Source organism: Podarcis erhardii (assembly GCF_964252035.2).
Source record: "Podarcis erhardii genome assembly, chromosome: 3".
NCBI lineage: Eukaryota > Metazoa > Chordata > Lepidosauria > Squamata > Lacertidae > Podarcis > Podarcis erhardii.
This window is the reverse complement of record NC_138507.1, coordinates 41,118,101-41,131,623: the sequence shown is the minus strand read 5'-3', so window position 1 is coordinate 41,131,623 and position 13,523 is coordinate 41,118,101. Positions and strand designations below refer to the sequence as shown.

Sequence of the window (13,523 nt, the reverse complement as noted above, 5' to 3'; positions counted from 1 at the left end):
TACCTTAAAGAAGGGTGTGGCTAACTGCCTAGCTGGAACAGTAAATGGGCACTCCCCACTGCAGCAGTTTGTTGTAAATCACAATCTATATCATAATTCTTAAATCCAGTACCCAACTTCTCATATCCACATTACTTATAATTTTAAAAATATTAGCTTTTTTTGCAATTATAACAAAAAGAAACATTGCTATCCTACATGAATAATAAAAAATAATCCAGCACTCAGAAATATATTTTAATTTGCCCATAGATCCAAATAGGTGTTCAAATTCAGAAAAGGTCTAAGAACTTCAGACCACTGAATAGTAGATGGTGAGAGTTAATCCATCCAGCCTTGAAGGATAAGTCTCTTTGCAACCATAAGGGTTTGCAGAGCTTATTTTAAGCTGCAGGGCACAATCCTATTCCTATTAATGTTTAACAATATTTGGTCCACTGTGGACATAAAAGTTTAAAATTGTTCAGCTTGACAACCAATATATCACAAACTTTACCTTAAGCTCCAGAGTGCAATCTTTTTGCACATTTTACCAATAGCAAAGTAACTGCTTAGGCTTTTAACACTCATTTGCAGACTTGCTGTGCTCTATACATTTATGTTTTAATTAATTCATTTCAAACTTAGCCAAAGTGCTGCAAAAGCTATGCATGTTTAGTTGTAAATATTTTGGAAATATGCAAAGTTCTACATCCACAATTTTCATGGTTCTGTCTATCAGCAAGGATATGAAGAGTCATGAGATGGTGGCTTTTGTACCATAGAACTCTGGATATGTGATGTTTATGATGCAATGGACAAGGAAGTGAGAGGTGACTATGGTATAATGTAACTCATGGTAGATCATCTGGTGGGATCCATCTAAGAAACCAGGTAAAAGAAGATTCCTGGGTTTTGCACCATGGTGACAGTACATAGCATTGACTATGTCCCATTGCTCTGTGCCAGTTTCTGCCAACCTAGCAGTTCAAAAGCACGCCAGTGCAGGTAGATAAATAAGTACCACTGTGGCGGGAAGGCAAACGGTGTTTCCGTGCGCCCTGGTTTCTGTCATGGTGTTCCGCTGCGCCAGAAACAGTTTAGTCATTCTGGCCCCACGACTCGGAAAGCTGTCTGTGGACAAATGCCGGCTCCCTTGGCCTGAAAGTGAGAAGAGCGCCCCCAACCCCATAGTCGCCTTTGACTGGACTTAACCATCCAGGGGTCCTTTACTTTTACCTTTATGTAGTAGTGTAGTCTGTGGTAGACACATAAATAAGCTGTGATTTGAGAACAGGGTTTTTTGGTGGGGAGAGTCTCTAAGTAAGCCATGAGGATTACTGTAGAGTCAAGTTCTTCCTAAATTTACCTGCTGAGTTGAGTTTGAACGCTATTTGAACGCTGGTAAACAGTAATTCCTCCACAACAACCCCAACAGGGGATCCGTCCATGATCTACCACTGCTACAAAAACGTCCTCCTGAAAAACGTTTGAATATTATATCTCCCCGCGCTCCAATTTTCCTTTCCTCCCCGACCTTTCCTTGCTGCTGAAGCTACTTCAGAAATGAGCCAGACAGGCTGGGAGGCTCCTTACCAGAATTATTTAACTGTGGTAGCCGCCCTCTGGCCGTTCTCTCTCCACACCGCTCGAGGAAAAGGAGAACCCAGCCCGGGACGAGGCAGTCGGGACACAGGGACCCCCCTCCGCCCGAGGAAGGGGATGCACCTTGCTCCTTAGCCGGCAGGGGACGTCATTGCCGCGCAACGCGCGCCCTCGGCCACATGCCTCCTCGGGGAGAAAGTCGCAGGTCGCGCTCGCCTGAGCCCCCTCCGAAGGGGCGGGAGCTGCGCGCGCGAGGAAGCGCCGCCTCCCCCTCAACTGCTCAGCGGAGAAAGGGGGTGGGGAGAGGGGTTGGCAGTTCCCAAAAAGCAGCGAGTGCTACCCCCACCTTCAAGGAAAACCTCAGTGTCTTTTTAAACTGCAATCAAAGTCTGGATTTTATTATTGCTACTACAGTACTACTATTATTAGCTCTATCCTATTCACACGACCAACTATCTCTTGTTGGAAGTTCCTACTTCCCCCAAAGCCTCTCTCCCCCCCCTCCCCCTCTGGCATCAGCTTAGCCAGGATTTATTTTAGTGGGGAGGCATGCTTTATGTTAGGGGGCAGAAGCGAGTTATCTGTGACACAATTGGTCAGTTAGTTAAGTATTTTTATTTATTGATTTGGTTTAGGGGGACAGCTGCCCTCCCGCCCCCCCTGGCTGCTCCCAGGCTCTTAGGCCTCCTCTTGTTTTTGTTTTGTTTTTCTCCAGGGGTGCCATTTAAGAGATGGGGTCCTTCGAAGCACGTCCCATCCCATTTAAAGAGAAGCCTCTCATCTCCCCACTCCAGAGGAGAGCGAGAAACGCTGGCTAGGTTGGCGGAGAGATGCTGCGCTTTCCCCGTGACAGCCAGGTCCAGGTGGGAGGGAGGTTTGAAGGTAGCCCCCGCGCGCCGTCTTGTGCACGCCTCTCTTTCCTCTCGGGTAGGAGGAGGGAGCTGAGGGGGTGAAAGTTTCAAAATGAGAAGAAACGCGCGTGGGAAAGGGTCTGCTTTCTCCGCGTTAAAGGCCCGCAGTTGGGACAGTGCTTGCGCGTTTTTTTTTCCATTAAGAAGTAAGAGGGAAAGAGGAACAAAAGACTGAACGCAAACTGAAAATTCAGATACAGATAGGTAGCCGTGTTGGTCTGCCATGGTCAAAACAAAATAAAAAAATTCCTTCCAGTAGCACCTTAAAGACCAACTGAGTTACTAACTCAGTTGGTCTTTAAGGTGCTACTGGAAGGAATTTTTTTATTTTGTTTTGAAAATTCAGAGACTTCCTTTAATTTTGTAAAAATTTTGTAATATTGCATTGATATCCCCGCCTTTTTCTCCAAGGAGCTCAAAGTGGCACACGTGGTTTTCTCCCTCCTTATTTAATCGCCTCACCCCCCCCCCAACAATCCTGTTGTGTTGAAAGGCAGGGCTGACCCAAAGTCAGCCAGTGAACTGCGGGGCCCAATGGGGATTTGAACCCTGGTCTGCTAAAGTCTGACCACATTTGCTATGATATATAGAGTGTCCCCTGCTTCACTGCTCTTCCTTCCACAGGCCAACAACCCCTTGGCTGCAGTTATTAAACTATGTTTTATGCTCAGTCCCAGATCGCGTGCGACTAATGATAGGAATAATGCCATCCCTACGCAACCACAAACTCTTCACATATCAAGCAGGGCAAAGGTAGCCAATATGCTGCCATCCCCCGACACTGTTGGCCACCATTCCTGACCACTGGTCATCATCATCAGGAGGGGGGGGGGACGCATCATCACATTGGGCCAGCCCTGGTTTCGGGCGTGTGGTCCAGGCAGCATCAAGTCATTAAGCTGTGTTGCCACAGCAGTTTGTAGTCCACTACAAGCGCAGGCGAACTTTCACAGCGAAAGCCTGCAGCTGCCTCGCAGTCAAGGCCTCCTATTAAAGACTGATGTTGCCCATCTCTCTCTGCAACCCCACGGATTTTACAGAGAAACCTTCCCGGAGTAGCAGCCCGAGCTTGCGTTGCCTGCTACAACCTAGTCCCAAAGGCAGCGCTTCTCCCGCCGACCGCTGCTAATTGGGAAGGGGGGGGGGGGAGAGAGGAAAGGCCTTCTTTTCCTTCTCGCCCCGCAGCACGACGAGGCTCCTAAGACGCAGGACCTTCTCGCAAGCGCCTGTGAATAGGCAGCTCTTCTGTGCGTGGGCGTGTTTACTCTCCCCCTCCCTCCTTCCCTCCCACGGCTCATTCACTCGGAGCTGGCACGCTTACGCTGCTTCTCGAGCCCTTCTCCGATTGGCTCTTCACCCCAGGGGCCTGGAGGAGGAAAATAAAGCGTCACGGCCAAACCGGCGCTGATTGGCCAGGCTCTTCTCACATCACAGGCTTTCGGAATAGCCCTGCAGCTGTTGCTGGAACGTCAGTACCTGTGACGTTCTATCTGCTCCATTCCTATTACTGCTCCTCCAGCTGCTGCCGCCGCCGCTGTTTTCGCTCACCCCCTCCCTCCGCGCCTCTCTTTAGTCTTCACATTCCTGCGAGAAACGTGACAGCCACCTCTTCGACCATGCACGAGTCCTCGGCCACCAATCCTGCTCTGTCATGCCTCTAAAGTCCTACGCACCAAATATATAAAGAGGAATCGAATCTGCGCAGGTGGAGTCTCTGGGAAATCGCGCTTTACCCCTAGACTGCTCAGATGTCAGATTATTCTGTGGTCACGCACTGAAGAATTAAACCGCTGGGAGAGAGAGAGAAAGAGAAGAGTGAGTTTATATATATATATATATAAAAGTGAGTTTATATATATTTTTATATATATTCCCCATTACCCATTGTGCATGCATGATAAAACGCAAACTTTTTTTTCCAGGGACATTCACAACTGCGTAGCTAACCCTCGTTTAACGACCTTTTAGGTTTTTCCAGTAGAAAACAGAAAGTCTAGCAGCAATAAAAGGGACCGGTTCTCCAAGCAGACAACCTTTGCATTATATCGTGTGTTTTTTGCTGTGTGTTCAGTAGAATCCAGAGGAAGGAGAATCTGCTCCTTCCCCCGCGCGCTGCTTGTGCGCTGTTCCATCTTATAGCTGGAGCGGAAGGCGATGGTTCTGCCATTGGGCTGTTAAATCCACGGCGTACTGGGGAGCCACTTTCAGAGAATAAAAACGAGAGGGGAGTAGGTGACAACATTTTGGATTAGGCCAACTTCTTCCTGTGAAATGACGTGCTAGCTGCACAGCACTACGGATCTGGCCAAGTGGAAGGTGGTCTAATAAAAAGCTGGCACCGCTATTTTGCACTTACTCCTGCCCTTCGCAGCAACAGGTGGTGGTGAACTCTGGATTTCTTCCTAGCCAGTTCCTGCAGGCATTTTATTATTTCCAGCTGCAAATCAGGGCTTTCTTTGCCCAGGATTATTGCTTCGGGTATATCCAGAATCCAGTCCCAAAACGTCTTGACCTCCCCAATCTTAAAAGCGCCCCCCCTTACTTCACCGGGGTATTTTTAAGGACAGTACTTGGAACGGTGGTTCTGATTGCCAGGCGCACCTGCATTCTACCTTTTATTCCGGGCGGGGGAATAATGTCTGGGCCTGGGTGTCCCCCGCCACTCCAGCTTTCTTTAAACGCCGCCTGGGAAGCTGTTTCCCACTTTGTCCCGTGCTTTACAAATAGCTTCAAAAACCAGAAGGCATCGCTGCTTCACTAGCCTGGTGCAGCTGGATCCTTCTCAGGTCCCCCGGGCGCTGTAAAATACTGAGTACGCCGTGTTCAGATGCCTGTGACCCCCCCCCCTTTTGGCAGTTTCTTTTGTTCCATGAACATCCACGGGAATCTTGCTGCTTAAGGTGCACAGCGCAGCCACGTAGTGTCGCCTCCTACTCCTTTCTGGACTGCTCTCCTGACAATTCAATAGAGAGAAAAAGCGGCGGCGGCGTTGGCGGGGTGGGGGGGCGGGGGTGCCCTCTGTAGAGTAAGTGCTTTGACAACTGGACGCAGTTAAAACAAAGCCGGATACCAGGATCTCTAGAAACCCACAGAGCTGTTTTCAAAATGGTTTTTTTTTTTTTTTTTTAAAAAAAGGAGCCACCCTTTCTCAGAGACCCCAGGCTGGCTATTTATTAGTGCGAAACGTCCCCGGCTCGGCAATGGATTCCATCCCTGGGTGAAAATGTAACCTACCCCTCCCTCTCGGCCTCCCTCCCGTTTCAGCTCGACACAATCGCAAAGCACAGACTCAGCAGGGAGAGCCAGAGAATGTTCCACATGCAGCCTGACATAACTCCCACCCCCTGTTCCTGATCGAACGCCCGCGGGTCCCTAGTTGACTTGATTTTTTTTAAAAAATAAAAAATAAAAATTGCAGCCCTTTCGCCTACAGAGCCGCCCCCGCCAAACCCTCAGTGTGCCACTTTTTTTTTTGCCAGCTCCCTCCAGGATGTTCCAGCAGGATCCAGATCCTTCCAACTTTCACCTTTCTTCCCTTTCCAGAAAGGAGAGGATTTGTTTGGCACGGGGGAGGAGGAAGCGGCTCTAGAAAAGCGGCTGGGGAAAGCATAGGGACCAGCTGTTTATGCAAATATGAAGGGGCGTGTCTGGAAAGGCCTGGGCGAAGGGGGGGGGATTAGGGAGGGAAGGAGTAGAAGTGTCCCTATGCAGATGAGAGGGGCGTGGGCAAGCGGAGGGTGGCTCGGATCCCCGGAAGAGCGAGAAAGCCCATATAAAAAACTACAGAGGACATTCCCAAGCAGAACCAGCAAAAGCTCTAGAGGCGACCTAAGGCTGCGCAGGGCGAGCGGGAGCAGCTCCGGGGAAAGCGCGATCCCTGCTAGCTGGGCGGAAGAACCAGGCAGGATTCCGGAGGAAAGCTTTGCGCCAGGCGTCTCCTTCAGTGGCGCAAGGGGTGCAGGCTGCCTGCCCTCCCCATCCTTCGCTGCTATCCGTCAGAAGGGCAGCTCGATCACACGCGCGCGCGCCACACGGCAGGGGATCAGGAGCAAGCCCCCAGGTGTGTATACTGGCGGATAGATCAGGAGCGGGACGGTGAAAACACACTTAAAACTGCATCCTGTTCCTCCGAAACGCTGAGTCCACTCCGGGAGTCGTGGCTTCACTTGAAAGCGCCGCTTAGCTCCGCCAAAGCCGCTTTCCGGGAAGGGAAGGGGGAGCAGGGAGCGCCGGAGAGCTGCTGAGATTCTCCAACCACTTCAGACCTGTCAAGAGGAAGGGGCTTGAAGGGGGGGGGGACGGGACTAGCCGGGTTTTTTTGCCCCGGGTGAAGCCTCTAGAGGGGCGCCACTGAGACTCCCAGCGTATGTGTGCGTAAATACGCGCGCGGGGTGTGTGTGCCAAACTGGGTGAAATAAAGCTTACTTTCGCCCCTGTGAGGATCGCAGTCTTCGTCATAAGCTATAAATTCCTGATTTTTTGCTTGCCTTTTTTTTTAACCCCTCCCCCCGTCCCGCTAGGAGTGGAAGAAGAAGAAACTCCAGCAAAGGAGGCCTCTCTTTCTCTCCATCTATTTGATCCGCTCCAACTTGCAAACGGCGCTGGACCATGGCAGATGAGGAAAACATTCTCAGTAGCAGCACTAGCAGCAGCTCCGACGGCGCCGACGGCGACTGCCCTCGGCAGGCTATTGCCGAGCCGTGCCTGGGTTGTAGCGAGAGCAGCCGCTGCAACGTGCTCAGCTGGGAGCAAGTGCAGCGCCTGGACCGCATCCTGAGCGAGACCATCCCGATCCACGGCCGGGGCAACTTCCCCACGCTGGAGATGCAGCCGCGCCAGATCGTGAAGGTGGTGCGCAGCCGCCTGGAGGAGCAGCGCATCGGCGTGCGCGATGTGCGCCTCAACGGCTCGGCGGCCAGCCACGTCCTGCACCAGGACAGCGGCCTGGGCTACAAGGACTTGGACCTCATCTTCTGCGCCGACCTGAAGGGAGAAGCCGAGTTCCAGACGGTGAAAGACGTCGTCTTGGACTGCCTGTTGGATTTCTTGCCGGAAGGAGTTAACAAGGAGAAGATCACCCCGCTCACCCTCAAGGTAAATGGAAGGCGCTCGCAGTCCCCGGCCGGCTGGGAGAACCTCTTTTCTCGCTTCGCTTCTGCCTCTCCAAAACGGGCCGGCACAGAGCAGCGCAGGCGGACAGAATGGAGAAGGCGCAGCCTCTAGGACAAGCTAGCCCTTATTTTAGATTGCAGTGCAGCTGAATAAAAATATTTTTTAAAAATATTTTTTTTAAGGGGGCAGAATACACACACCCCATTGCTAAAAAAACAACAACCCCAGGATTATTCATGTACAGGTCCTCCCCTTAAAGCTTTTTGAAATACTAACTTGGCATGGTTCCTTAGAGTGATTCCTAAGTCTCTGTATATGTGTACATGTGTATGTACAATATTTATAGGCAGTTATCAATGAATTCTTATTTTCTTTGTAAATGCACCCTCAGCCAAACCGAAGTACTTGGATTTATGCTAACTTAGCTCCATTACTTTCTCATCAGGCTAAGCCGTTTTAAATACAGTTACTTTCTTTTAATTGGTTTGTAGCTAGGACCGCTAGAGGGGCACGGTGCTCCTCTGTCTCCTTGCCCTGCCTAGGCTGGAATGCAAAGGCTGGATTTGCTGTCAAAATACTCTAATAATGCTGCTCTGCAACCTGTCTTAAGTATGTGAAGAGCCCAGCTCTTTCTTCCAAAAAATGTGCTTCACTTCACTGCTTTGTTCTTAAACAACTTTGCAACGCTGATTAAGTGGCTTAATTAGCTACGGGGAAACTGGATTGCCTTGAATCAAGTAACTGTTTTAACCGATGGTGCAGTAAGGGCGTTTTACATGGTTTAAAGAACCCTAATCCCGTTCCCCTTCTTTAGATGGTAGTGTGGAATGAGCCAGCCCTGCTAAGTTTGGGGGCTGCCCTGCTCATTGTGTTGACATCCGCTGCAAGGCCCTGCCTTGGTGGCCCCACAAATGTTATTCTAGATCACAGCAGGGGAAGAAAGGGTTGATTTCCCTCTCTATACCTGCTCTGGTTTTGTCTTGCCTTGTTTTGGGGGTGGGCAAGAGATTATGAAGGTTGAGATAATGTTGAAAGTTCCCAGAATATTGGTGCAAGTTTATTTTTAAGGGAAAGCTACTAGTGATTTTATAAGATACAATCTGATTATTATTCTCCTTTGCATGTATGCTACATTTTAACCGTCTGAAAGAGTCCTGTCCCCTTCACTATATCTCTGTGTGTGCATGTTTGTTTAGCGTGCATCAATTCAATCTCTTTGGAGGAAAAGCCTTAATAAAATCCTACAGAATATGTCCTTTGTGCAGGACCATGCTACAAGCACTCCCTCGCCCTTTGGTCCTATGCAACTGCAGGTCTGCAAAACCGCATGCTAAATCTGTCCACAGTGTCTCTTTCTTACGCCTGGGCTCTGTAAATTTGCTCTGCTGCAAGCTAGGGCAGGGTGGAGCTGGGATCAAATGCAAATACAGACTCTAAAGAGGAGGTGCTTTTATTGGTTTTCTGATCTGCTCCTCCCTCCTCTCTCTGTCTCTCCCCCCCAACCCCGTGTGTTTCAAATTGTAGGAAGCCTATGTGCAGAAAATGGTGAAAGTGTGCAATGATTCAGATCGGTGGAGTCTCATCTCCTTGTCCAACAACAGTGGGAAAAACGTGGAGCTGAAATTTGTGGACTCCCTGAGAAGGCAGTTTGAGTTCAGCGTAGATTCCTTTCAGATCAAGCTAGACTCTCTCCTCCTTTTTTACGAATGCTCAGAGAACCCGATGACTGAAACTTTTCACCCAACTATAATCGGGGAGAGTGTCTATGGGGATTTCCAAGAAGCTTTTGATCACCTTTGCAACAAGGTGATTGCTACCAGAAACCCGGAAGAGATCAGGGGAGGTGGTCTCCTGAAGTATTGCAACCTCCTCGTAAGGGGCTTCAGGGCAGCCTCAGAATCCGAGATCAAGTCTCTCCAGAGATACATGTGCTCCAGGTTTTTCATTGACTTCTCGGACATCGGGGAGCAGCAGCGGAAGTTGGAGTCGTACTTGCAGAACCACTTTGTGGGCTTGGAGGACCGCAAGTATGACTATCTCATGACCCTTCACAGTGTGGTGAATGAGAGCACCGTGTGCCTGATGGGACATGAGAGGAGACAGACTCTCAACCTTATCACCATGCTGGCCATCCGTGTGCTAGCTGACCAGAATATCATCCCCAATGTGGCCAACGTCACGTGCTACTACCAGCCAGCCCCGTATGTAGCAGATGCTAACTTTAGCAATTATTATATTGCCCAGGTTCAGCCAATGTTCCCGTGTCAGCAGCACACGTACTCGACTTGGTTGCCCTGTAATTAGCAGATTTAATAGGCTTGGTGGAGATTGTGTTTCCTGTCAAGCAAATAAAGGGGGGAAAGGCAGCACTCCCCCCTTCTTCTTTTTTAGAAACAAACAATGGGGTGTTTTTTGTGTGTGATGGTGGTCTGCTCTGGCTTCTCAGCTTGAGGGAAGCTGTTGGTTCTTCAGTCTAATGAAACAGAGAGTGATTTAGAAAAAGAACCGAAAGACAAAAAACCTCATTGGATTCTCTACCCCAAAGCACAGAGGCCTGTCATGAAAAGCAAATAGGTCCCCTTGAAGGAAACCAGGGAGGAGGAATGCTTGATGACAATATGGGTTGGTGATGCCTGCTCCCATAGCTATGGCAGAGTGAAAGTTGGGAAGCCTTTATTTTTTAAATGAATCTGCAAAAAACAAAACAAAACAAAAGACGGGGAGGAAATACGAGCGGGGAAGGGAAGGGAAATATGCGTTCAGGAATTTAAAGTTAGATTCATAACACAGAGATATGTTGGAATAAGAGATATTTTAGAATTACTGCCTTTGGGGCATGTATTAAGTGCTGTCAGTGGAATGAACCCATAGAATGTATAGCTTGCTTGAACAGAAAGCTTTAAGAGAACCAGCTTGCTCCAAAATGGGGAAAAAAGAAAAAAAAGCAGTTGTAGGTGGGTACAGTTATTATTTTTTTAAAGAGAGAAACGGGGGGGGGGGAGATTATGACAAATTTCACTATTTCCAGCTGTGTGCGTGCTTCACATTTTGTAAAAAAAAATGTGGAAAAGCCAGAAAACCAGCTGTAGCAAGCATCATATGCTTCAGGACCAAAGATTTCTCAGATAAGTTATCCAAGCAAGTAGAAAGCAGAGTAGACTATTAAAAAAAAAAAAAGAGGAAAGATAAGATATTACTATATTTGTACATGCTAATGTTAAACAAAAGTGCCTGATACCTTTAGAAAATTTGAAGTGAGAAAAATATAGTTTTGTGGTTTAAACTTGCATTTTGTTTTTATCAGGGACACAAGAAACAAACAAACAAACAAACAAAAAAGCTTGTGAATAAATGGTGGAGGAAATGCCTATTTTTTTGCTGGCAAATACCTATATAAAGTTTCTATTGTTGGTGTGATGTTATCATAGGTACATGTGTGTATGTGTGTATATTGTTGTGTGTGTGTGTGTGTGCGTGTGTGTGTGTATGTGTATGTGTATGTATGTATACATGCATACACACATATTTTCAATATGGTCTGGGAAAATGTAGCAATTTTAAGGAATGTTTTAAATAAAATACAGTGTGTTTTCCAGTCTGCAACAGGATATCATAATGCTGTGGGCACTTTGCAGAGAGTTATCCTGCATCAGAAAATCTGAATAAACAAACTATTCATAAGCAAGATGGGATTCAAAGGATGCATTTGGTTGCAAGAACATAAACAAATCCATTGGGTTACTTGTGAGCCATACTAGTTTCAAACATTTCACCCACTGATCCTTTTGTCCCCTGTTTTGTACTGTAATATGGTTTTGACAGTTAATTCACTAGTACCATGATTGCATGCCTCTCTGATGTACAGACAACCATCGGAATGTGGCTCAAATGGATAGCTCCCTTGACAGCTAAAGAATATTGTATTTGAATAATAATTATTGACATTTAAAAAGAGCAAGCAGAATGCACTGTGCATTCCAGGACCACTAAAAGTTAGTAAATGTGAAATTGAACCATTATGAAGACTGTTGCATGGATTTTGGAAATCTATATTTTATATTACACACACACACACACACACACACACACACACATTTTTATGCAAGTATTAAACAACTTTGGTTGTCACACTGCGTTTTCCAGTTTAGTACTGTACCTTATTTAAAATGATTAATCTTTTGCATTGGGACAAATAATTTAATTTCCTTTCTCTCAAGAGACTTAGGGGAATGCTGGGAAATAATTTTACTAGGAGGGTTTTAATAACCTCACCACTGTAGTGATGATTATACAAAAGAATTTAACCATTTCTTCTTTTTTCATCCAGCCACTTTTTTTTAAATTAAAGCAAACAAAATCTAACTTAACACCTCAGTCACAATCAAACACAGCGTTAAGTGCTCTTACATCCGGAAACGTAAAAATCTTTGGGTTCCAGTGCTCCAAATCTGTGTTGGATTGCGGCCTACACATTGTTTTATTAATGCTAAGAAAGGAAGCCAAGGTTACAGTTTGGGAGAGGAAACTGAACTAAGCCACCCACCACTGCGGAATCAAAGGGAGAGAAATACACTCTGCACAGGGAAATGTTCAAGCAACATAAAATATTTAAAGGGGAGGGATTAGTAAACTGCTAACCAGGCAATTTAGCATCCCATTGTCCTAGCAAAGCTACTGGCAATACATTTGTCCCTTCCCCCATTATCCATTACGGAAGCTTTTCTATTCTTAACCATCCCTTTGTGTCTGAAGGTCAGTTTAACAGGACCCCAGCTTGTTTACTCAAGTCTCTTCCTTGTGAATTCTGCAGGAAATGTAAAATTAATTTCCATCTTGGTCCCCCAGTCGTCACTTTTTGCTTGTCTGTTCACTACCCACAGCCTGCTTAGAAAATCACAAACCTCACCCTCATAACAAATACACATCTAGTCAGTGCTCAGTTACGAAAATGAAATGTCCTCTTTCCATTGGCCCAGCGAATCAGCAGGGAGATGTGCTTTGTCAAAATCAGAGTCTAGCCTGTTGTTGCTCAGAGGGGATTTCTGAGGGAAGCTGAGCAGAAGGCTGGAGCAAGAGGATCAGCTGGTAATGTGGTATGTCCTTTCCTACCACAGCTATTTTGCTGCAAATAAATGAGTCATCCACTATTGAAAAGGGTTTGGGGTATCTGGCAGTGCTTCAGCCACAAAATGCTGATAATACATTATAGACATTTTTTCCCCCTTGGAGCAGCCTTTTCCCTCTTTTTTTTTTTTATCATCAGTAGGGTAAAACTAACCTGTAAACCAAACACGGCTATTGTTAGTCTGAGGATTACAGGGTCACTGTCTCTCTTCTCTTCCCCCTTCCCTCTCGTAGTTCAGGTAGATGCATCTCATGTCAAGCAGCAAATGGTTGCCTTGCATCACATGCCCCACAAGCTCTGTTCACTAGGTGAAATAGCTCCCTCTCTCTTTTTTCCTCTCTGCTTTAAGGAGCCAGCAATCTTCAGCCATTAACAGGGCTTTGTTGCATCTGGCTGGCAGTGGAGGTTGTTTTTAAACCATCTGGTGATAGTGATGAGAAGATGCTTTGACTCGAGGTCAAAACTAAAATAACAGCATATTTTCAGAACGTGTTGGCTTCTGTGATTTGCAGACCTAGTCCTTCATATGGCCAAACAGCATCCCCCCCCCCGATCCTTCTCCAATTTTATTAAACTAGCACATTCATAAGAAGAAAATGTTTGTTACTCTTAGGATCTGGTCCTATTCATTCAGCAAAAGCTTCAAATGCATTTTAAAGAAACTAGGTTTTAAGCAACTAGCTTAAGATGTTGTCTTAATTACAGTCCTATGGTTTGTGTTACTGTTGGGTTAAATGTGAATCAAAGAGGAACTAAACCTCTTCTGATATGTCATTGGGAGATGAGGAAGG

At 46.9% G+C, this 13,523-nt stretch overlaps 1 protein-coding gene across 2 annotated transcripts; it reads left to right on the top strand.

Moving 5' to 3' along the window:
- The first annotated feature begins 3,934 nt into the window (after positions 1 to 3,934).
- Positions 3,935 to 12,854, top strand: TENT5A (terminal nucleotidyltransferase 5A). 2 transcript variants are annotated; one of them, XM_081855992.1, is made up of 3 exons: positions 3,935 to 4,310; positions 7,016 to 7,589; positions 9,132 to 12,854. In XM_081855992.1, exons 2-3 carry the CDS (start codon positions 7,104 to 7,106, stop codon positions 9,909 to 9,911), a joined length of 1,266 nt encoding a protein of 421 aa, XP_081712118.1. In that variant the 5' UTR covers positions 3,935 to 4,310; positions 7,016 to 7,103; the 3' UTR covers positions 9,912 to 12,854. The 2 variants fall into 2 exon arrangements, with proteins under 2 accessions (XP_081712118.1, XP_081712117.1); XM_081855991.1 differs by lacking the exon at positions 3,935 to 4,310 and adding an exon at positions 6,255 to 6,555.
- The last annotated feature ends 669 nt before the right edge of the window (positions 12,855 to 13,523 follow it).

Bases quoted from the DNA above. Each gene is read 5' to 3' on its own strand.
- TENT5A (XM_081855992.1), top strand. From the start codon at position 7,104: ATGGCAGATGAGGAAAACATTCTCAGTAGCAGCACTAGCAGCAGCTCC. The intron at 7,590-9,131 runs GTAAATGGAAGG...TTCAAATTGTAG, and splicing joins TCACCCCGCTCACCCTCAAG to GAAGCCTATGTGCAGAAAAT.